The following is a 25,167-nucleotide window of genomic DNA, read 5'->3' as shown; positions in this document are numbered from 1 at the left end:
ACTTCAGCCATACAGGCAGGTAATTGGCTCTGGCAGCTGGGCTGCTTCTGTTTCCTATGAATAAAATGCTTGTTGTGCAGCAGGGTCCCACAGACCATGTAAGAGCAAAACCAGAAATGAAAGAATATGTTTGAAATATTTCTTTTCTCTGTTTTTAAAAACAAAGGCATGTGAATTTTGCAGTTGTAGAAGAGCTGTGTGTTACTTTTTAACAAAGGAGGCAAAAGGGGGAAATAGGAGGAAATAAGAAGTACCCTCTGATGTGATGTTTGCAGGTAGTGGGGTCAAGAGTGGGAATACTGGATTTCATAGAATCCTGGAATGGTTTGTGTTGGAAGGGACCCTAAAGATCATCTAGTTTCAACCGCCTGTCATGGAGACTGCCTTCCACTTGATCAGGTTACTCAAAGCCCCATCCACCCTGGCCTTGAACACTTAAAAGGATGGGGTATCCAGCTTCTTGGGCAGCCTGTTTCAATGCCTCACCACCTTCATAGGAAAGGATTTCTTCCCAATATCTAATCTAAACTTGCTCTTCTTCAGTTTAAGGTCATTCCCCCTTGTCCTGCCACTCCATGCCCTTGTCAAAAGTCCCTCTCCAGCTCTCTTGTAGCCCCTTTAGGTACTGGAAGGGGCTCTAAGGCCACCCCGGAGTCTTTTCTTCTCCAGGCTGAACAAACACAACTGTCTCAGCTTGTCTCCATAGCAGAGGTGCTCCAGCCCTCTGAGCATCTTTGTGATCTCCTCTGGGCTCACTCCAGCAGGTTCAAGTCCTTTTTAATGATGAGGACCCCAGAGCTGGATGCAGCACTCCAGGTTGGGTCTCACCAAAGCGGAGCAGAGTGGGAGAATCACCTTTCTCCACCTGCTGGACACATTGGCCTGAGATGTATGCTGCTTTTGTTTTATCAGGGTTTTTTTGTTTGTTTCTTTTACTAAGTGGCTTACTTTAAGTGGATGACTGACATTGGAACATTTATTTCTGTATCTTCCTAAGCTATCTAACTGGGAGAGGAACTTGCTGTACAGAAAGGACCATTCTGGTAGTCTGCAGTGTTTTTTCAATCACTTTCTGTGTGTGGAACTAAAATATTAAAAAAAGATGTGCTGGATTGGAACCACACCTAAAGCAATCCTTAGCATAATAGGATTATTTGACTGATTTTTAATTAAAATAGAGTTCTAACTAGATTGTTTTGAGCGTATGTACAGCTTTGGTTTGTTGTTGTTGGTCTAATTACCTCCTAAATTAGAGATACCAATATTCTAATCCACCCTCTCCCTCAGGATACTGGCATTAAAAAAGGGTGTGAAATGCTATGTAAATGATTTACAGGCATGCAGGATGGAAAATGGTCTTTAAAAACGTTAGCCAAAACTTAGGTCTTCTCTTTACCTGCAATGTTTTGACAGAGAGAATGATGAATTGTTATTTTTCTGTATTTATTTATTTCTCCGTCCTGACAGGTCTTTTAAGTGCTTAGAAATGTAGTCTGAGAAAAATGCCAATAATCTCGGCCTTTGAGGAAGGAGCAGTTAACGAATCTCCAGGGAAATACCTAGACTGCAGATGCTCCATGGGGAAGAAAAGGTTAGGAGCCGGTGGAGCAGAGGTTGGAGACAATATATCATCTAGATCTAAGATGGAAGCTGTCTGCTGATAACATGAGATACTAAAGTGACAGAATTGTGGGCTTAATTGCTCAGGGCTGCTTTTTGAGAGCCCATTTCAAAAAGTCATGATTTGAGATCTGAGCACTTCTATTTATCTTAGTTCAGCTTTGTCAGAAATAAAGCTTTTTTTTTTTTTTTTTTTTGCAGATTTTTAATTGTCTTTAAGAAGTGAAACCCTCAGGGGAAATTTCACCTGTGGGTATGTAAATTCAAACCATGTTGGATGTTTAAAGAATATATATTAGGCTCAAATCCAGCTTCTATTTTTAAAGCTAAAAGGGACCTTACAAAGTAGCAGGCCACAAGTTTAGATGTCTGTTTTATAATATTTTAATAGAAAACAGGGACTGATAAAACTTTGAGGCTTTTGTCAAAGTAGAATATTTGAGCTCCTTGGATAAAACTAGATACACATTGAAGAGTATTCACAGAAGAGTTATTTCCAACCTGAAGAGACTTTTCTTAAAAATAAAAGCAGCCAAATGTGCATATCTTGGAAGGCTGTGAATCAACACCTGTAAATATCAGCAGTACAAGAATAACCAGGAATGCAGAAAAAGGTTGGATGGGGCTCTGAGCAACCTGATCTAGTGGGTGGAATTGCTGCCCATGGCAGGGGATTTGGAATTAGAGGATTTTAAGGTCCCTTCTAACCCAAGCCTTTTCTGTGATTCTGTGAAAACTCGGGTCAAAGGAAACAATTGGAAAGACAAGTGAAAGAAGCCATGCTTGCAAAGAAGACAGTTCACTTAAGCCACTAGGTCATGCTTTGTTCCTTTCCCACAGCAAGTGTATTTCACTGCACTGCATCCCTCTGCAAGGCGTGTAAGAGCAGGAAAGGGGGGAGGTAGGGCATTGTGCCACCATGTGTGTACAAATGTTAGTGTCAGTAAAAAGGAATGCAGCACTTCCATGAGGCAGGTGTAAATACCACAAAGTGGAGGGCACAGAATTGTTTTGGGAAGCGCGGCCCCCAAGCATTCCTCCTGGGTATGCTTAGGGACCACCCCTGAGGTTTCAGAAAACTTGACTGTCCTGTTTGTATCTTGAGTTTTTTAGCAAGGAGATCTGTTACTGTAAAGGTGAGAGGTGAAATTATAGTATGCTAGCTACAGAATGTAAAGTATCTCATTTTACACTCTCTTACCTTGGATTTACAATAGGTGAGAGAGGGAACGTGGTCAGGTAACCAGAGGTGGGTGCTGAAATGAGAATTGCTTTGAGTGCCTGAACACTGAGGAGGCTTTGGGGTTATGGGTAGGTAGCAGAAACCTCTATGAGAGCTTGCTGATAATGAACATCATTGAATCTTAATTATTATCTAGTAATCACAGTGGGGTTGGATCAAGGGTTGGACTTGATGATCTCGGAGGTCTCTTCCAACCCAGTTAATTCTATGATTCTATGATTAGAATTAGAGAAGGATGATCAGAAAACTGCATCTGGATTTGCTGCATGCTGTGCTCTCCTAGGGAGGCTAATTGATACACCGATGACCTTAGTGGGAAGTAGCCATGAAAACTGAGCAAGTAGACTTTAGCAATGGGAGGGAGTACTATACTGAACAAAATACCATGACTCCTATGGCTTTCTAGAACATCCGTCATTGGTGGTTGTCTTCATTTTGGAAATCTGGTGAGTTTTGGCTAGCACTTAGCAGAGGTGCAGCGTTGTCTATAGAGGTCCTTGGCTTCTCAATTGTGACCATAAAATGATTTTTAGCATTTTAAGTACACAGGGGATATGAAACCAACCTGACAAAGCAGTCTTTAGATGAATAAAACATGCGTACTGGCAATCCATCCATCAGTGAAATCCCAATTCTGCTGAATTTGCAGTTCATATTGTTTCTAATTGTATGATGTAGATGCTTGTCCACTGGGAATTGGATTGAAAGAAGCAAGTCACTTGCTGCAGATGCTGACAGGGCTGTATAGGGGAGCTTGATCAGTCTACTGGGTTGAATTTTGTGTCTGCAGTCAATGTGGCTGCTTCCTGAGAAAGAGTGAGTTTTAACTGGGTTTCAGTGAAGATCCATGTGTCTTACTTGAAGTTACTTGGGTCATTGTAGCAAGAACACAGGATAAGAAGATCCATGCACCAGAAAGACTTGCACAAAGATGTTGAGGAAACCCTTGCCTACTATATCTGATCTTTTAATTAACTCCTACTCCTAGTTACATGGTGCCTGCCACTGTAATAAAAGTGATGTTGTTATATTTCCTTTTGTTCAGTGGAGTAAAAATAGTTCACTTGGCTCATGGGTTTTATTTAACTGAGCGCTAATGCAGACTTGGTTGTAATATGTTGCAGAAACAGCAGTTCCTTTGTGCCAGTCCTATAGAGCTTTCTTTTCTCTACTGACGTACAGAAAGTATGATTGGAATCTGAGTAAATGATGTGATAAAAGGCTTGATGGTACTTCCTAAAAACAAACTGCTGCTCATTAAATTAAATGATCGTGATTCTTAATGGACTATAGTGAATGCTCTGCAGTCCAAGTAAGGAAGTCTAGGGATGTGAGGCCTTTCTGCAGTGTACTCACTATGGGTACTCCTCTATGTTCTGGAATTATAAAGTAGGTAGAATAGGGCATTTTGCTAGGTAGCATATAATTATAAACACAGAGCTGATATTCTACCAACAAAGAAAGCTCTACTGTGAAAGTTCAACTGGGGGGAACCCTAGGCTTTTTCATTCTGCCTTGTAACTGAACCGCTCTTAAGAACACTGCATGTATCACACCTAAAGGAGTAATCATTGGAAACCTGAAGCAGATTTATGTGCAGTTCTCAAATTGCTTGTCTTTATTGATGCTAAATTAGCTTTTGCAGTTCTGGGTATTTGACGGTGCTTTCCTTCTCTCTTAGTTCAGTTTGTCTACAAAAAACTCATATTTGATGCAGAGGGAGAGCTATTCATTCTTCCTCTTTCCCCAACATTGAAGAAGAACCAAAACTTTAACGAAGTAACGTGAAACTGAACCAATCTTTGCGATTTCCTTTAATTGAAAGCTACTGCCAGTATGAAAATCCTGGCTAGCAATTAAGGGAATGTGACAGCTTTGCCAGTCATTACATAAATACTATGGAACACTGAGTTTCCTACTGTCATTAGCTGCAGTGAACACAATGGAGCTATACACAGGAGCGAGCTCTACTCTGATGATAAATGTTTGCATTTCCAATTAGCGCTGAACTGTTGTGGCATTTTCCCCTCAGTCTAATTGAGGCTCCTGGATGGCTTCATCCACTAATGATAATTGGATTGTCTTCTTGCTCTTTACTTTCCCAGCCACAAAGGAGCTGAATGAGTTAAGAACATTGGCTTCCTCTTTGGAGGTCTCTGTCTTGGTGTTTCTTCACCTCCGAAAAAGCTCACTTTTTAAAGTTTAATGCAAACTTTCAGCTATTGCATTGCAGTGTCCTCTGTGCCTATGAGATGCTGTTCACTTGATCTGACAATGTGCTAGTTTTCTGACATATTCTTTACCCCCACCCCCACTGCTAAATGGCAAATCTCTGCATTTAACAAGCTGCAGTTTTTGTAAATATGTACACGTATTTAATATGTGAATACGTTGTACTATGAATTATTCCACATTAGATGATAGCGGGGCTTAATTCTGTGCCCTGTGCTCTACATTCATCTTCTGGATTGGAAACTTTTGAATGGAAGAATGATTAATGATTTGGCTGCTTTCAGTTGCTGTTGCTGCTAATGTGTAGTTAGGACTCAGAGCCAAGTAACTTAGGCGCAAAGTAGTGGGGGTGTGTTTAACTGTGTGGATTAATATATTTTCTTTATGCTGCATCTAGTCATTTCCTTTGGAACACAGATTTCCTCCAGGAAACCTGTTTATATGGGCTTTGGGTATGCTTTAACGTAAGAGGCCTTTATTTTTCCCTCCCTGCTTAGCAAGCTCAGACTCTAGTGACTACTTTGGCTGGTGTGGTTGAAGCCCTGCCTTCTTGAGAGCAAAAGCAGAACTGGAGCCAAGGCTGCTCCATACTGTGCTGGAAAAGGGAGCCTGTCCTGACGTCTGCAACAGCAAACTTACTTGTTCAGTCATGTAGCTGGGGGAGGGGAGGCAGCACTTCTGGATATGAGGAAATAAGGAGGATGATTTGTGGGCTGAGAGCTTTTAAAAATTATACTCTTGGTTCTTTCTCTCTCAGCTTGGAGGTTTTTTTTTTTTTTCCTTAAATATGGATGTGACTTATTTCTCTTGGGCTGTTTAAAAGCACTGGTAGAAATGGGTAAATGCTCAGTCAAAATGAGGAGGCTGCCACCCAGGGATGTTACTGGCAAGGGCTGATCTCTGCAGCTTTCAAAGCTTGAGTAGTGGAGCACAAGTAAGGTGAGTTCATTGTGTATTCCAGGTCCATGGGCATAGCTGGCATTGATTGTGAAACGATTATTGTCTAACAGCCTGTTATTTGTGAAACATCCGAAGCTACGTTTGAACATGGCAATTTAAGCTGGCATTGCCTCTCTGTGGTTTTGGATCCAAGCCTAATGTGATGGAAAGGGCTTGACCTGCCTCTGAGCTACTGAAACCCTCCGTACTGTGGGTTACTGTCACAGTGGACATGCATGGGCCCACACTGTAGAAACGGGTGAACACTGGGCCTTGATTATTTAAAACAAAACAGAAAGAAGCCTCCTCAGCTTGAATGAAAGGAGAACTCTGTTGCTAGGAATCGAGTGGTTATAATTAGTCTGTTCTTCTTTAGAAGCATATCTGTGCAGTAGGATGGGTTATCATGTGTATCTGCCCAGCGAGAGATTTTGCAGCTCTCCTGCCTGCTGCAGTGATGTCCATGTCCTCCTGCAAAATACGGGCTAAGGAACCCCACCTGACAGTTCTTGCATTTAGCCCAAACTTTTGGGGTTAAATTAAAGGCTGTTTTTAAAAAGGATCTTCCAGTCTTTTGGATTTTAAAATTCCAAGCCATGGAATCCTCCAGCCTTCCCGTTGAGTTGTAACTGGTCAGTCATCCTTTATGTCTAGCACTATGGAAATAACGCTGGCAGTGGAGCAAGACTGCAACTAGTAGTTGGCCATCTGCCATGAGAGTATGTCTCCCTTCCCCCTCCCCACACCCACCCGTAGGGCTATAGCAGTGAATACATTCTTTTCTAAATGTATACTGATGTTTAGTGATTATATCATTTAATTTAGTGATTTCTTCTGCATCTTTAGGTGTTGGCAGCATCTGCAGTGGTGTAACAGCAAGAGTTCTAAAACAGAAATCAGCAAACACTCATTCCTGTTTTGTAATTATTCATTAGAACTTTATGAAAACGTGTTGTTTTGGTTTTTTGTTTTGTTGTAAATGCTGGGTCTGGGCTGATGCTTTGCTAGTCCTTGGGGTTTTTTTGTTTAATTGGCACACAGTGCTCAGATGTGCAGTCCTTGGCTGGGGCAACAGCTACATGCTACAGTTTCTGAGGTTTTTTTTAATCGCCTCTAAAAGTGGTGATCAGTCTGTCTCCCCTCGGGGTGTGTGTAATGCTGCTGCCTTTTTTGTGACAGCATGTGTTCCAGGTCCCATCTGCTGTTGGGTGGAGGAAGAGGACGACTCTTGCCTCTTTCTCAGGTGGACCATGTGGGGTGCCTTTCCTTCAATGTGAGACAGATGTTTGAGACTTAGTCCCATGTAAAGTAATAAAAACCAAATGAGTGGCTTTTCATCCTGTGTCGAAACCTAGCTGGTAACTCTGGTGTTACTTCTCTGCTGGGATTTGAAGAAAAGTGTGACACACAGGGAGGAATCTGCTGCTTGCAATGTGTTTGAACAGAGCAGGGGACGGTCTGTGCTCTTTCTCACCAGGGCAATACAAAGGGGAAGGAGGAAATTTTAACTGTGCATGTGCACCACCAATCTCTAGCCATGGCGTGGAAGGATGCAGGGATTCTGGTGGAGAGGTAAAGTGCTTGTTCTGATCAGGACCTACTCAATTAAAGGATAAGACTCTTTCTGCCTTTTTTTGTGGGAAAGACACCCTTTCCTCACCCTACCAACAACAGAATAATAGCATCTTTCAAAAGTGCAGATTTCCTTCTGTTAGTAGGCAGAGATGGAAGAGCAGTTGCTGAGCATCTTCCTCCCCCCTCTCTCGTTTAATGTAGTTTATTCATCTGTAAGTTGTAGTAAGTAACTTACAACTACTGCCTTGCCAGACTGCATGAATTATAGATGGCTCTTTTATGAGTTTCCATGTTGACTCCTGCAATTAGTATGCATTGGACGTAGTTATCTTTATGGCATCTACTGTAGCGTAGGTTTCAGCCTCTCTGACTTTTTAATTGCTTTCTGTTTTAGCCATCAGTCATCTGTCTGCCTTGCTAAGGAATGCAAAGAACAAAACCAGTTTGATAGAAACTTATAATTCAGTGTGGAGCTGCAGGTTTGAAATGATGTAGTTAACTGGGAGGAAAAATACATACATAGACGATCTTCGTTCTCTCTTTCTTATTTTATTTGTGTGTGTGTTACACACAGTAGTACCAGAATGTTTCTCAGAGGTTGAGCTCCCACTCTGCTAGGTGAATGTCTCAGGAGGCTGGGCCTGTGTTAGGGGACTGTGCCTGTACTGCAGTTTATGCCTGTAGTTTAGGCATTAACTTCATGATTCACAAGATGTGTAGATGTGGCTCTTGAGAATATGGTTTAGTGGTTAACACAGTGGTGCTGGGTTAACTGCTTGGACATGACGATTTTAGAGGTCTTTTCCAACCTTAATGATTCTGTGATCATCTTAACACAGATCTTTGCATGTGTGTGTGCTCTGAACTGTTGGATGCCCCTGCTGGCACCTGTGGGTGCTATCTTCTTTTCAGTACCTCTGTTTGCTCTGCCTTGAAATGCCAAGTGGTTTCCTAAGTCTCTTGTCCCCTTGTGATGGAAGTGCCACGAAGTGTTTTGTGGATGTGAAAGGAGAATTTGTCAGGCTTGCTGTTGGACTCTGTTGAGGCTGGGGCAATCAAATTTAGCTAGTGGGCTTCAGAAGTTGATGGGGAGGGACAAAGAGCATTTGAAGGCCACCATGATTTGACTTACAGCAGTCACAGACTGCAGTATGTAATAAAACTTTCCCTAAGTACTATGTGCTGAAACAACTTGAACTTTCAGTACTCCCAAATGTCTGCAGAAGCAATAGTCCTGCATCATGGCTTTGCCTTGCTACTGCTGTCTGCAGGGTTTGGTTTGAGTGCTGGTATTTTAATATATATTGTAGTTGAGAATAATTGTGTCTGCAACTAAAATGTATTCCCTCATCTGACTCTGAAGGTTGAAAAGTTCATGTGCTGCTTCATTGCTTCCACTGTTCACTTAATGATACTTTGGAAACATAAGATGGATTTCTCAAAGCAGAGTTGTGCTGGTGTGAAGAAGGAAATAACTCGGTCCAGTGATGCTTTGCATTCCTGTTGGGATGGACTGTGCCGAGCAGAGTGACTCATTTCAGTGGTGTAGCGCTGATGTTATACCCGCTGGTGAAGCAGTTGCCTGGTGCTCTGAATTTCAGCAGCATCTGCATGGGGAGAGGCTGTTTGAAACCTACTTACATGTGAATTGGCAGGAGATTATTTTTGGAAGAAGAGAATTTGCACAGCCACCTAGGCTACAGTGAGGGAGACTGCCACCTCTGTCACCGCTTGGCACAGCTCCGGGCTTCAGGCTCTCAGCTCTGAGATGTGGGTGTAGTTCTGCCAGGACAGGGTTTCAGCCACATGATTTGAAGCCAGTAGAAGTTTAATGATATTGCATTTGGGGATGGACTATGTCTCTCTCTCACAGTGGGAGGTCTCACGTGAGCAGGTTCTTGGATTTCCCTTTAAATATGTAGTGGCACAAAGCTTTTTGGAGCCCTCTAGGATAGTGCTGCTATTACAGATGAAAACTTGTGTGGCTCCAGTTTCTTAATTTTGTGGGTCAAAAGATTTTTCGTACCCCTCCATCTCCAAACAGATTAAATAGCTCACGTAACTCCAAACATAAGACGGATGAAGAGAAAGGTCTGGGAGTTTGAGCAATGGGGGGAAAATGAGACCATGCACTAGAGTCTTCGCCTACAACAAAAGTTGCAGTTATCAAATAGGTGTGAAACAATATAGTTTGTTAAACTGTGTAACTTCTCAGCAGCTACTTGTTCATTCAGGGAATAATGTAAGATAAACAGGAGTTTGTACTGCCAGTGTTTCCAACCCTGAGGTAACACCGTAATTCACGTGTGCTATTCCTTCTCACTGAGGGATTTGAAAAAAACCCTCTTATGTTGAAGAAACTGAAAGCAGATGTCCCTTTGCACTGGTGGAACTGAGAGGGAGGATGCTTACCATTCAGAGGTTTTTCTTAGTGTCCTTTATTGGCTTTTTGCTTACGTTCTTTTTACTTTACCCAGCACCAGGCCAACCTCTGCCTGTAATCTGTTTTTTTGTTTTGTTTTGTTTTTGTTTGTTGGTTTGTTTTTTGTTTGGTTTTGTTTGTTTGTTTGTTTTGTTTTGTTTTGTTTGGTTTTGGTTTTTTTGTGTGTTATTCCTCACTTCTTTTTCTGCAGCCTGGGGCTACATAGTGCTCTATTTCAGTCTCATGTTGCATCCATTCCCCAACACAAATCTTGTAAAGTAAACAAAGTAAACTTTACTCTGTCCCCTGCTTAATTTTATGCCCTTGACAGCATCAAGCATTAATTCTCACCTACTCACCTCTCTGTTCAGTGGGAGAGGGACCCAGAAATGAGTCAGTCTCCATCCCAGTCGTGCCTGCAGCTCCAGGAAGTCTGGCTGGTGGGAGAATCTTTGGATGCACCTTTATTCAAACCTCCGTGGGGGTAAAGGAGGGTGTTAGAGCAGCAAATGTGGTGCTGCTCCTGGGGAGGGCTGTTTGGCAAGGCACAGAGCTGCTAAGATTCATTTTCCTTCTGCTTCCCTGCTTGCAGCATATTCCTAGCACCTTCCCAGCAATTCACTTTGTCATAGTAAAATAAGATCAATGCAAAGAATGCATCTTTTATGTGGCACTGCTGGTTATGTCATTTCAAGTGGTTTTGTTGTGCCAGTTCAGGTACAAGCACTGACGCTGTGATGTGCAGAGCCCGTCAGCAAGGCCCCCCCAGTATCTTCATGTTGCACAAGATACGTGAGCAGCAGTGGCTGCCAAATTTGTCACTTGGGTGTTAGTTTAGACCTTTTTTCCCCACTACTTAGACAGGGAGAGTATTCATTTGCACCAACCACTTAATGGCTGGCACTCCAGCTGTCACTTGATTCTGCTCCGTTTTATGCTGGAGAACGGCATGAGGCTGAAGCACGAGCAGTGAGGGATGCACAGGGCTCGTGCTGGAACACACCCAGACAAATGCACAGCTGACTTCGCACCACCGCTCCCAAACGCTGAAACTGTCCCGCCGTTAAAAGCAATGCCCCAAAAGCTACTCTGTCATCTAAAATTCCATTGCAGAGTTATATTGGAAGGAAACAGGGCTGGAGTCAAACCTTTAAAAAAGTTCCCTGTGTGGGAAGGCTTGCCCAAAGCCTTACAGGCTGTTCAACACTGCCAGCCCTCCTGTTGAGGAGTGTGAAGAAACTAGGAATCAACTAAGTGGAGGAGAAGGTGGAGCTGCAGACCAGCCATGGCTTGGCAGGCAACAGTTAGGGAAACTCTGCTTTCAGCAAAGTCTGACACATTGCTGCTGAGTGACTTCTGTGGGGCAGTGTTTGCCTTCCTTAACTCCCCACAGTGATGAGAGCAGTGTGCCTTGCCAGTTACACTGAGCATCAGTAGCTTGATTGAAGAAGACTTTGAAGGTTGGCTGGGTGCTGTGTGGTCACAGGACTGTGAGATGGTTGTGGGGTCTGTTCAGTGTGTGACTCAATGTGTTTCCTCCAAGCCCATCCTATTGGAAAAGCAGCTCCCTGGAAGTCAGCAGTGACCTTGGCTTTGTAACTGGACTTCTCACCTATGGATAGCAAACTGCTTCTGACTTTCTGCCACCCCATAATTCTCCCTGAGTGAAACGTCTTCCCTTACTGCTTGTGACATTGCTAAAGCTGTTGAACTGCTTTTTCCACCCATACAGAAACTGTTCCCACTTTGTTCTGCAGTTAACTGCCAGCTTACTTTTGAGAACATAGTGCAGATGAATTCCAGTTTCCAGAAGGATCTTGCTGCAGCCAGGCTGTGTCCTGAGTAATGCTGATCTCATTTGGGTGGAACAAGCTAGTTGTTGCAGAATAATCTATTGCTGTTCCCAAGCTTCCGTCTTTAAATCTGCACAGCAGGGATTATTTACTTACGGATTTAAGTGTGTGTTGGGGATCTAGTTTTGTTTGACTCTCCCAACAGAACAAAATGCTGTCGACTTTCTGGCAATTTGAGTTGCTCCTGAAGTGTGCTGTTATTGCAGGAAGGCCAGGCTAGCCTTGGGACCAGCGAGGGCCATGGCACCACATCTGAGGTGACATGGGTGCAACTCACGGCTTCCTGATCATCTCTGCCTCTGACCCTGTTCAGCAGCTTTGTGGCAAAGGAGCCTGAGCAGCTGCATCAAAACTCTGAGTGTAAACTTCAGTCCCTCTGTATCGTGCTGTGCTGGAGACTGATGCAAACCTGTTGATGTAGTTTTTAGGGGAACTGCCATGGATCTAAGAGGTCTTATGAACTCACCAACTTGTTGGCTCCTCTCAGGTATCCCTGCACTTTGCTACCTTGTATTTACTGTTCTGCCTTCCCACCCTGCACTTCTGCGCCATGGTTTGCTTGAGAATTGGCTGTACCCTGAAACAGGCTTCTCCCAATGATCTAAAATTCAAATGCTTGAACATAGTCTTGTTAACAGAAAAAAACATTTGGAGCTTGAGTAGAATTTGTTGTGCTGGCACTGGCTTTGTGTTGATATCACCATTCCTGGAAGTGTTGAAAAAGCATGTGGATATGGCACTTGAGGATAGGGTTTAGTGGGGAACATGGCAGTGCCGGGTTAATGGTTGGACCCGATGACCTTAGAGGTCTTTTCCAACCCTATCAAGTCTATGATTCTATATGAGGTTACAGGTTAGTCTGCAAATACCTGCTTGTGATTTGACAGTGTGTGATCCTAGTTTACAGTAAATAAATAAATAAGGCTTCTAATTTATTTTCTTTTTCCAATTCCCAGTAACGGCCTCCTCAGCTGAAGATGTCTAACAATGGAGTTGAAACAGAAGACAAACCGCCTGCTCCTCCAATGAGAAATACCAGCACTATGATTGGATCAGGAAGCAAAGATCCTGGGACTTTAAACCATGGCTCAAAACCTTTGCCTCCCAACCCAGAAGAAAAGAAGAGGAAGGATCGATTTTACCGGTCCATTTTACCAGGAGATAAAAGTACAGTACTTCATCTCTCCTAATAAAGCTTCTGTCTGAACCTTGCTCGGCTTGAACGTAGTCAAGCACTTGCTGCTTGGTGATGGTTGAGGTTTTAGAAAATGTGGTGTGTTTGTTTCCTACACATCTGTCTTGGTTGTTTTGCAGTATATAAGGTGCTGGCTGTAAATTTTTTTTTTCTAATAATTAATCCTGTCACATTTAATCCATCTCACTTTATTTTCATAAAATCATAGAATCCTAGAGTGGAGTGAGTTGGAAGCACCCTAAATATCATCTGGTTTCAACCCCCCTGCCATGGATGGGGACAACTTCTGCTAGACTAGGTTGATCCAAGCCCCATCCAACCTGGCCTTGGACACTTTCAGGGATGGGGCAGCCACAGCTTCTCTGGGCAACCTATGCCAGTTCCTTACCACCCTCACAGTAAAGAATTTCTTTCTCCTATCTAATCTAAGCCTGCCCTCTTTCACTTTGGAGCCATTCTCCCTTGTCCAGTCACTCCATGCTGTTGTCAAAATCCCTCTCCAGGCCTCTTGGAGGCTGCTGTTTCTTGTAGGGGTTTTCCTATAAATTATGAGAACAGTGTCCCTGAAAACTGGGGCTGACTCTGGGACTAGCTCTGCTACTTCTTGGCCTGACTTGTATGTAATGGTCTTGAAAATGATGAATTTTTGTGCCAATTACAAGCTCGCCAATTAAAGCTGGCGTTGGCATTTCCTTTGGTGAGGAGCAGAGGGAGGTCTTTTGCTTGTTTTATTGTTTTAAACAACAAATAATTTGAGTTATACAAGTGTAACACACAATCTCCTGCTAAAACTGTCATATTTTACCTCATGGCCATTTGCCCTGTTCTAATGTTTGGGTCAGGCATTGTCTATTTGCTTTTAAGAATTATATGTTACTAAAAATTCTTACACATTTCTTGTGAACTGAAGGAATTTTTTTCCTGTTAAACGGACTGTAACAGATGGAAAAAGAGATAGGAGCTGTGAACTGTACATGAAATTATAATTTTTAAGATCAGGATATTTTAAAAACCCTCTCCCTCATGAATCTTTTGAAGTGATGTAAGAAAAGAAAAAATCTCCATGCCCTAATATATGCTGGTTTCTTTTTATATCTGACCTATTTTTTGGAGTTCTTTCTAATACATCAGCTTTTTTCTGTATTGCATTGATGTCTGGGCACTAGGTAACTAAAGTCAAACCTAGATATCTTCAGCTTCCTGAGCATCAGGAGGGAGGCTGCCTCCTAATTTTTATTAGTGAAAAGACTAATTGAAATGATAGTTTCACTAATTTAAATAAGCAAGATATAGGATCATTTCCTATAACATATTGTGGCATTCATTATTATTAATATCTGATACTTTTGGCAACTCTGGATTACTTTACAAATGTGGGTTTTTGAATCTGCGATCCAGAAACCCACAAACTCAATATTAAAAGTCTGCTGGATTTGGGTTAGAACTTGCTATTATGAGTAAGAATCCTAAAAAGCTGCAGGGTTTCTGTGTTGGCTTACTTAAGGGAGTGAGGTTTTAAAATCTCTAGGATCAGCTGTTTCAGAGAACAAAGAAATCACCTGAAATTTATAAAAGAGTGAAAGAAGTAGAACCTGAAATGCTAGTTTGAACTGGATTGTAAAGGAGAGCTGCAAAAGTGAATGTTTTGGGTAAAATCAGTGGACAGACTGCCACTGATCTGATGATGCCTGTGTTTACTGAAGATTGGCCAACATGGCAGATGCTTCAAGACATCAGAGATTTTTGTTTAGCCAAGCCCAGCAGAGCCTTCTGTTGCAGTACACCTGCCCGAACGTGAATGGATGCTTCTGTCCTCTAATTCCTGTCAGAAAAAAACATCCGTAACACTGTCACCTTCACTGCAAATGGATTGATTTTCATCCTATGAAAACTTCTAATCTCATGATGACAGCTATATTCTCAGGGCCTCCTGCTGCTTAAATGTAATGAAATTCTTCGATGTTCAGACACCTCTCTTTGGTTTGTGCCTAAAACACTTTTGGTGTTATGTGCTAGTTTGGCTGAACTAAAAGGGAAGTTGCTTTCTGTTCAGTTAAAGTAATTTTGAGCAAATCCATGACCTTTGGATCTTTATCCAGGGAAGCCAGTGAGTTGTGTTTAACCTCTGCTGGGGTTGCAAAGAGCCTGCGAAGATCTGAAATGCTTGGCAGTTAATTTTGCTAGCAAAGCTGGCTTTTATGGGCTTTTATCCTGTAGTCTTGAGAGCTGCTGAAGTTGATGCTGCCAATCCCTTCGGAGAAGTGGTAGCTCTTCACTCTGATCAGGGAGCAGTACTGGAGCAAGGAATTCATGAAGGATGTGTGGGAAAGATGGTAAAGGGATTGTACTTTATGTATAAGTGCAGCTCAAACATGTGAAGTCCTTCTGTGGATCAGGTGACAGACCTGCTGAGAGCTTGTGGATCCAGATCAGAGGGGAGGCCAACAAGGAGGGACATCTTGAAAGCATCTCTTACGGGTTTCTGGGTCAAGAAGAGCAGTTCTACCTGAAGGAACTTTGGGAAGTCTCTCTTCAATTGTGCTACCCCTGTGTGTGAGCAGAGGCATCATGTAAAGGACACATGGGACATAAATCCAGGGCCTCATACATCTTTGCTGTACATCTTCTTGAGCTATACCCCTTGCCAGGCTGCTCTCGAAGTGTTATACTCCGCCTGAATATGTTCAAGTCTACATTCACCCTAGAATGGTTGAGATGTGGGTATTTATCAGCCATGCAGCACTCCTGCATAGTGCTGCTGGTAGAGATACCCTTTTCTTCCTCACCTGAGCCATGGGCTTCTAGACTGAGATGGCACCTTAGTCTTTGGCTTGTAGGAATGGACTGATCCTGTAGGCAGACCTCTGATGCATCTCTTTTCCTCTTGCTTTCCATCCACCACGAGTGCATGCAGGCCTCTGGGCTGCAGATGCTCACCATCTGCTAACCAGCAGATGTTTCTGTCTCCTCCTAGCTCCCTTCTCCGTGATAGCTCCTCCAGCATGGCTCCTTTTTCTTCTCCTTTCCCCTTGGCAACTCTGTTGCTCTTCTGTGATTCAGCTTCCTCCATCGCCTTTGTTTGAAAGAGGGATCAAAAACAATCTGTTCATCTTTGTGTCCCAAGTGGAGCATCTGATCCTTTTCTTTCTCCAGAATTGCTCTGTGCAACTGTAACTCTGTAGTGATACAGAGACCAGTGCCAGAGTTGGCACTGAAAGAAATGGGATTCAGTCCTTTGGGGCAAGCCCTGACCCACTCTGTGCAATTAACCACAGCAGTGTCTTAAAGAATTGCTATATTGAGCATTAGCCTCATAGGCTTCTGAAATACTGGGGGTTTGGCATTCATGTTGCCAAAAATGCACGCAGGAATGTCAACCACTAAACAAATTCTGTTTGGCTTTGGATAAAAAAGGTAGCAGCTGGGAAACATAAGTGGTTTAGTCACCTTCTCCTGGCTCTGCTGATTTTATAACTGCAAGTAGGAGCAAAGCTGAGTAGAGTGTGCTTCTTCCTTAAACTCATCTCAATTTCTTGAATACAATAAATATTTAAGGGAAGGTGGAGTCCTTAACACATCATGAATATGGATGAACTTAATCCAAGGCATAATAATAATCCTGTTTGAAGACCTCAGTTTAAAATTTGCAGGGTGCATCTGCTTTGATATGTTTCCTTTCCCGTTTCTTTTGGACTTCTGCTCCTCACCTGCTGGATTCTGCTGCCTTGCTCATGCCATCAAAGCTTGTTATTAAAACCACCTTTGGTTCATTCTGTGAACAGAAAATACAAGTGGTTTTGCTCATGTAAGATTTTGTAGCAGAAGCACACATAGTTTTCTTCATAAACTCTGGTTTGAGGAAATAGGATGAAGGAAGCAATTTATAAGCAGTACTTGTAGTTAATTTTGTCCCTGGCTTTATAGGAGAAGCAGGTGTATGCTTAACAGCACATAATATTTAAAAAAAAATTGCTTAAAACAACGGATAAAAAAATTTATTCAAAACTGCCTGGCTTCCACTTACTGCCCCTGTAGAGCTTTTGACTCTGACCTGTGTAAATTCAAGTGAATATTTTAGGTAAATAGCTCTCATGCTGTTGAGTCTAGACATATTAGTTGACACTTTACATACCCAGAATATCAGTTTCCTCCTTTATGCTTCTCCTGTGTTACAGGACTTTTATTTTTGTTGTTTGCTCACTGTGGCTGCTCTTAAGCAAGGAAACAAAGTTTTTAAACTTGCTGTTTGTCTGCTCCAGATCAAAATCCTATGACTAACAAGAGGTGTGTGGGGGTGCGATTGTGTAGGTGAATTGGAAGCTATTGGAGATTTTAATTCTTGATGGATTTATGGATTTTTTTGTTGTTGTTTTTGTCTCTTCCAGCCAATAAGAAGAAAGAGAAAGAGCGTCCGGAGATCTCCCTCCCTTCAGACTTCGAACACACGATTCATGTGGGGTTTGATGCAGTCACGGGAGAATTCACAGTGAGTGAATCTGGAGGAAAAGAGAACTGTGTGGTTTAGCTTATTGCTGGGAGGAGCCAGGACCCATTAATCTTTTATACAGTAATGCTGGAAAGGCTATTACCATCATCTAGTTTGATCTCCTTTGAAACACATCTGCAGAGGTTACCCACTAATTCATGCTGAGCGACTGTCAAACTTGGCACATCCCCCAGAGCCCTGGCTGCCAGCAGACTTTTCCTTTCCTGTTTTTTTGGCTATTGTGGTCAGCAAAACATGGTATATCTCTTCTCCCTTCCCTCCCTTCCCCTCCCCTCCCTTCCTTTTCTAGAGCTGAAATACTCTACTGAAAACTACAGCATAGCCTCTGTCCCCCAGGTGGGGCTCTGAGAGTTTCCCTTTGGGAGACACACAGATGTTTATAACTACTTACAAGAGAACATATATGTGCTGTCCTAAGGCTAAATGTCAGATACTTTTATGTGCTGATTTTTTTTATTGTTTTGTTTCTTTTTTTTTAATTAACATGCAAAATACTATAAAGACCGTCATATTTCCCTGTATTATTATTTTTCTTATTTGGTTATGAGATAATATATCATAGCAGGAAAAGTTGTTGGTGAGCAAGGTGTTTTAAGCTGTCTGTAATGTGCTGCTTTTTCAGGGACTTTGCTCCCCTACCCTGAATCACGTGTACAGCATTGTTTCATATGGCAGCTTCTAGACTTGCCCAGGTTACCCTACGTGTGCCAGTGAGGCATTACCTGACTGGTGTATCCAGTCATTTTGAACAGGGAGGATAATGTTGTTGCTAAAGGATCCCAGTGCCTTGCCACTTTGTCCATACAAACTATTATTCTTGCTAGTGATGGAAAGGCACAGGTCTGGTTGCACTCTAGGTGTACTTGTTTCCTGGCTGAAATTATGTCCCTGTAATGAAATTCTGAACTTCAGATGTAAAGTTAACACCTCTGCTTTCCCAGCTCTGGCATACAAACTGCTGTTGGCAAAGAACTCCAGTGCTGCAAGAAGACCCAAATGACTGTTGCATGTTCACTGTGCTAGAGGCTGTGCAGTGTATGCCACTTCTGTAGTCTTTCTTGGGTATACATAAATAGGTGTATACCTGTGCATAAAGGATTGGGGTTTTTTAAATTTTTTTTTCTTAGTGCTCTTCCTGAACTCTGCAGCTTTTAAGTTCCAGTCTGCAAAGGACCTGGGACTCACACAGAGCCCCATGAGCAGAATGGCCTTTACCTGTCCATGTAAGGAACGTGTGACTTGTAACACAAGCAGTGGGTAGGAAGGCGTCTGTTCAGCACCTCTTTCTCATTCCTCTCCTCTTCTGTCCTTTTTTATCTCTGTTTCCCTCACACCTCTGTGTAACCCCAAAAGCTGGGGCAGAACTATGGCAGCAGGTGTGTGTTCTGTGAACCACATCAGGCCAGCTGTGAGCTAATGAGGTGCATTTCCCCACAGGGAATGCCAGAGCAATGGGCACGTTTACTGCAGACTTCCAATATCACCAAGTCAGAGCAGAAGAAGAACCCCCAAGCAGTGCTGGACGTGTTGGAGTTTTACAACTCCAAGAAGATCTCCAACAGCCAGAAGTACATGAGTTTCACAGGTACATGGTGATGGTCTCATATGGCTGCTTTGTCCAGCTCTCCATTAGTCACTGCATGTGGGATTTCTTTTGTTTAAACAACAAGCAGATCTGTCTTTTTAAGGAAGATGTGAATGAGATTCTCTAGCTGCTCAAGCGCCCTTCTTCCTTTGAAATGGTGTTCTGTTAATCCTGATGCCCAGCATAGCTACAAAAGAGGTCAGTCAACTGGCTAAGTCCCCAAAACTCATACTTTTTCTATGCTTGCAGTCAGCATCTGGAAAGGAGATCCCAGACTGTTGGTGCTGGGTTCCCCCAGTCATGAAAATCCCTGGAGTTAACAGGCAGCTAAATTTTGCACCAATTTCAGTTTGCGGGATGAGTGTGGATGTGTCTTCATACATGCCTGGGGAGAGGATCTCTCCCGTAATAGAGGAATATGCCTCAGCTGTCTGGATGCTTGATAACTGCTGGCTGGATTCTCTTAAAAGTCAAAGCTGCCAAGGTTTTGTGCCTCTTTGTGTGGATTGCCTGCCCTCTGAAGGACAGCTGCAACCACCAGTCCTTTTCCCTTTCAACTGCAACTCCTTCCCTTTCTAAATACTAACCCCTACTTTGGTTCTTTTAAGGGAATAGAACCACGTCACGAGAACTGGTATTAATTAGAAAGGCTCCAGGCAGGGATAAATCTTCCCCATATGTGCCTGGATAGTCAAATGAGAAGCCCACTTGTTGACCCATGTGGTCCTCTGTGCTATTCCAAGAAGTTTAGGTGACTGAGACTGAACATCTTGCAGGTCCTGAGCTAGCTGCAGTGCCTCTGCTGGTGACTTAGCTCATTGATAATATTTTATGTGTGTGGATGGAGGACAGTATTCATTCAGGTATTGCTCTGGGCAGTTCACCCCTCCTGCAGCAGGGATTTGGGACCTGCATTTATTTACCCTCTATTTCTGTATCTGCCAGGGATCAGCTTGTTCCAGGGAGCTGGACTTAATGCCTAGGTTTGGGAGCAGCCTTTTTTCCTGCCCTTTCCAAAGGGGGCTTGGCCCTTTCTCTTCTCCCCAGTGCTGCTGGGTTTGTAACTCATTTATAACAGCATTACTATCTGTCTCTTTCAGATAAATCAGCAGAGGATTACAATTCATCAAATACATTGGTAAGCCTTAAATTCACATTCTGTCTTCAGTTTGGGGATTAAAAAACTTGCAAAAACTACTTAACTACATGCAAACTCATAGACTGCTTAGTGTTTTAAAATCTGAACTATATATATTTGTGTAGTGAATACTTGCACAGGTGTGCTCCTTTCACTGTTTCTAAACTGATGGAGAATAAAGTAGACAGAATTAGTTTTTTTTAGGGAATAGTGAATTCATGAATGGGAATTAGTGAATTAATTAATAGAAAGATCTCTGTTTTCATAGAAATTGATCTGTTCCTGTACCTAGAACTTGATAACCCCTGGGCTGTCAGATTTTATGTCTCTATAAACATCTGTGATATAACAGAGTTTAGTTTTGGTCAATCAGACCTTGCAGGTTAGTAAATAATGTTGATTAACCAAGCTAATCTCTAGCAGAACAGGAAATAAAAGGTTCTCCTCCTCTCTGCTTGACCTTTACTCAGTCCTTACCAGGGCAGGTGCCACTCCTATTTGCTTTGTTAGGAGACATGATAAGTTTCTGTATATACCTGTGAAGGAGGCCTGAAGAAGGAAGACTTTCAGTTTAAGATGGCTCATAAAACCCCACCATTCCCTCATCTCTTGTTTTCTCATGACCGTGCCATTATCTAGAATTGTCTTGTTCTGCTCCCTTCCAGAGACACTGTATTCATATTTGGTCATTTAAGACTCTCTGCAAAAAGAAAAGGAAAATGTTTCCGCTGTTGTTCATTATTATATGTGATTCTATGTCGATCCTCAGGAGTTTGAATATCTAAGATAGTTGGATTTTAAAGTAAATCCTGAAAAAAGGAGTAGTTACCGGTCTACTGAGATATCGTAGCATAATGGATTTGGGAGACATTAGGTAGCCTTTAATTTTGAGGATGTTCAGGAAAGTCCCAGTATATAAGTATTTTTCTTGTTGTTTTTAACAAGCTAAGCTTTTGTGTTGTGTCAAGTGCACTTTGGCAATTATTTGCTGGGATGATGGTGACTTCAAGTATTTTAGGATAAGTGAAATACTGTATTGCTTTCCCTCTCTTTCTGGGAACTTTATTTTAATACTTTTCCCCCTGCCACTCTTAGAGAACGGATGGTGCACAAACAGAATTGGTCTACTGGGTTGAGGACTTCAACAAGTATATTCTGAAGTGCTTATAGCGTAAAGAATGCCATGAACTTCAGTTTCACATGTGAAAGGTTAAAAGTGACTTTGATTTCTAATCACAGTAATGCAAAAAATTCCAGTTAATTTTTCAACACCCATAATTGTTCCTATTTTTTTATAGAATTTTATGTTAGAAAGTAATTTTAAGAGATTTGAAAAGATTTTGCCAGATTCTGCTTCCACAATCTCTCATTACTTAGTTCTCACTCACAAGGTGATGTTGGCTTGACCTGCCAACTTTTAGAGATCTTGATGTGAATTATAGGATTTAAAGACTGAAATCTCCATACTGCTTGATCAGAGTTTGAAGCAAGTGGAAAAACAAAGGAGAAAATATAAATAGGGACAGATGTTTCCAAACCCTGGTGTTGTCTCCAGAGTGGCCAGGTCTGCTGTGTGGGTGTTGGGAAGGCAGAGAGCGAGCCCCGGTGGATCCTTGGGAAGAGGATTTCTGTCACACAGGCAGGTGATGAGCTCTGTCTGAGAGGTTGTCAGTGCTGGACTGCACATCCATGATGCCTCAGGAACTTTGAGCTTTGAATTTTTCAGACAGTTGTAACTTACGAGCCTGTTCTGATTATTGTTCTTATGCACTTACTTCAGTATAATCTCTGTTATGAGTTTAATTTGATGTTTGTGATTTTTAAAATTTGTGCTCTTTGTGTAACCTCGTGCAGAATGTGAAGGCTGTCTCTGAGACCCCTGCAGTGCCCTCAGTGTCTGAAGATGAAGATGATGAAGACGATGCAGCTCCACCCCCCGTGATAGCTCCGCGACCTGAACACACAAAATCTGTGAGCAGAAATACTTCCTTCGGGCTCCGCTGGTGCAGCTGGGTCTCGACTGTGACTCTTCGTCCTGAGCCCTTCTCGGGAGCAGGAGGGAGGCAGTGGGAGCCATTCTTTCTGGCAGAGTACCTTTGTATTATCACCTGCCTAGTTGTGGGGGAGAAAAGTCCTTGATTAGTGACATCAGTTGCTAACAAAGTAGCTATAGAAATGCATCCCTGACAGCAACAAGAACAATAACAAAATGAATAGAAGTGTTTAAATCTTCATTTGACTTGTATGTTTTTCTCAACAAAATTAGATATACACCCGCTCTGTGATAGACCCTCTTCCTCCTCCTACCAGAGATGTGGCCACTTCTCCTATTACTTCGCCCTCGGAAAACAGCACCACAGCACCCGACATGCTGGTCAGGAACACGGAGAAACAAAAGAAAAAGCCAAAAATGTCAGATGAAGAGATACTGGAAAAATTAAGTATGTTCTTGTTCTTTAAAAAAATTAAATTCCAGGTCCTGCTATGTTGGTTTCTCAAAATCCTAATAAGCTGAAATGGTTTGACATTCCTATTTTGAGATCCTTTACTGAAGACATTGGCATACAGTCATAACACAAAATTGAGGGCAGATGTAAGAGGGGAGCATAAATGTAAGCTGAGCACCTGTGATGCTAACTGAAGTCCCCAGGGAATTACAGATCCTCAGGCTCTGCAAAACAAACCTTGAATAAATAACATTTACTTAACTATGAAATCTGAGATTGTTCGACATCTTGTTATTCTTTAGCTCTGAAGCACGAATGATTATATTGCAATGTTAGACACAAGGTGTCTAAAAGATGGAGAGAAAATTAATGCATCCCCAGGTTTGCCTTCCACAGTATCATGGTGTAAATGACTTGCTTATTTTTAAGTGCCTTAACATTGTGTGGGTGTCCAAACTGGTGGGGTTTTTTCCTGAGAAAGATGTCATCAAGTCTCTCACTTGTGTCCTCATGTCTTTAACAATTCCTGCCTTCAGTGCAAGTGCTCCTCTGCTGCTTGGTGTTTTAGGGTTATGCTGTGGCATATCCAGTAGCTGAAACAGCTCTTTCATGCAATTGATTGGTATCCTCAGCCTGGGCCAGTTTTTACTGAAAGTCAAGCATTTCTCATTCTTTGAACTATTAATCTTGTATTAATTATGTCCATGCCTTGCTTGTCAGTTTACATAAACTATGTTAGCACCTCTATGGCCAGGCTGGTCTCCTTGGTTTGAGGGTATACCCCTAAAGGTCAGTATTTTAGGAAGCAAAGTCTAGTAGCTAGATGGAGCAAAATTTAATCTTAGGGTATAACTTAAAAAAATTTAAAATATTAAAATGGTACCTGAGTACCTCATTCTTTAAGTAAAACCTAAATTGAATTGATGGCATGTTAACTGGGACTGCTCACTATTGGAAAACTCATACCCATTGTTTCAGAACAGCAACTTCACTCACTGAATTGGCAGGATCTTTGTACCTTTAAGGATTCAAGCCATTTTTGTGACCAGATGTGGCAGGCAGCAATTGTGGCAGGAAAAAAGTGCTATTCTAATACAAATACACCCACTTCTGTCACAAAGAGAAATGCAAGTGCTAGTCATAGTATTGCTGGGAACCAAACGTACCTTCTGACTCCTTGCTTGCTCCAGGTGTCAGCTTCTAGATGTGGGCTAGTCAGAAATACGTGATGAAGTTTTAATCTTGTTGTAAGCTTGTTTTTCCTCTGAGGGCTGTGGAGCTGTACTTGTGCAGACAAGCAACCTTTTCACGTTTTGGTTTGACAGGTGAATAAAATGATTAAAATTAGAAAGCAAAAATATATTTACACATACCAAAGATGCGCTAAAGACATACAAAGGTTACAAGGAAGCTGCTAAATCTCCATCTCTCTGCATTAGCGCAGTGCTGATACAAACACTAATGAATCCTCACCTGACTTTTTGGAAGGTTGGAAACATCACCTCTTTTTACAGTGAGCAGCATTAAACAGGGCAAAACTGGCAACTGCCTCTGGTCACCACAGCCTTCTGTCCTGTCCTTGCCTTGGGGAAAAATTTGCCTGTCTCACAGTCTGAACTTGCAGCCTATGTTCAGCTTTGAGGGAAAGTTTATGAACATTTGCCCAGAAATACTGACCCTCAGGGCAGACAGCAATACTTCTGTAATTGTGCATTTTATATAGTCAGATTTCTCTTCCTGCCCTCCTCTCCAAACATGGGCCATGTTCCCTTCTTCTACCTCTGTCTGCCCTAAACCCTCTGGGTTTGGCTGCTCTCCAGTGGTGTCTGAAAATAGCCTGCTCTTGCTCTGCTTGCTACTGGATTTCTTGGCTTAATGACTATGAGCAGTTTCTTTGCCAATATACATCTGTTAAGGCTCAGCCTGAGACCCTGTGAAAGCAGCACCATATGTTGGCAGCTTGAGTGACTTGCAAACACCAACTCAGACGCAGCTCTGCATCCCTTGATCCCATTAGCCACCCTGGTGCTGTTAGAGAGGAGACTTGCTCCCAGCTGAGCTCTAGATATTATTTGCTATGATTTCTTCAGCCTAAAAAGGGTGTGTTTCCTGCCTGCCATAGGGGGGGTTATGAATATGAGTTAAAGTTTGTGTGCCCTCACAGCCCTGTGCTGCAGAAGACCAGGCTTTTCCCTTTGAGGGATGCAGTAATACACATTCTTCTGGCTGAACAGCCATGTTAGGGAAGAGTGACCCAAGATTGTTACAGATTGCTCTCCAAAACCAGAGCAATGCTGGTAACTGCTGCTAAAACCTGTGCTGACTATTGGGTTCCTAGAAGAGCAGCTGAGCATTGCCCAGCCCAGGCCAGGGGAGGTTTAGGCTCTGAAGGATCTCTCCACCTTCCCCCG

The 25,167-nt window shown here is 42.5% G+C and overlaps 1 protein-coding gene across 13 annotated transcripts in view; it reads left to right on the top strand.

Moving 5' to 3' along the window:
- PAK1 (p21 (RAC1) activated kinase 1) overlaps positions 1–25,167 on the top strand; it is a 74,759-nt gene that overhangs the window by 29,188 nt on the left and 20,404 nt on the right. For 12 of the 13 annotated variants that reach the window (XM_050331799.1, XM_050331795.1, XM_050331801.1 and 9 more), the window contains exons 2-7: positions 12,841–13,051; positions 17,465–17,565; positions 19,024–19,171; positions 20,272–20,309; positions 22,164–22,280; positions 22,576–22,750. In XM_050331799.1, the coding sequence (XP_050187756.1) occupies positions 12,862–13,051; positions 17,465–17,565; positions 19,024–19,171; positions 20,272–20,309; positions 22,164–22,280; positions 22,576–22,750 (769 nt within the window). In that variant the 5' untranslated portion in view covers positions 12,841–12,861. Of the gene's footprint in view, positions 1–12,352; positions 12,372–12,840; positions 13,052–17,464; positions 17,566–19,023; positions 19,172–20,271; positions 20,310–22,163; positions 22,281–22,575; positions 22,751–25,167 lie in introns of those variants that run through there. The other variant, XM_050331802.1, reaches the window with a different exon arrangement.

Source organism: Myiozetetes cayanensis, unplaced genomic scaffold (assembly GCF_022539395.1).
Source record: "Myiozetetes cayanensis isolate MyiCay16 unplaced genomic scaffold, myiCay2020 scf5-8, whole genome shotgun sequence".
In the NCBI taxonomy this organism is placed as follows: domain Eukaryota; kingdom Metazoa; phylum Chordata; class Aves; order Passeriformes; family Tyrannidae; genus Myiozetetes; species Myiozetetes cayanensis.
Note: the sequence above shows the minus strand (reverse complement) of the source record. Positions and strands in the feature narration are given on the sequence as shown.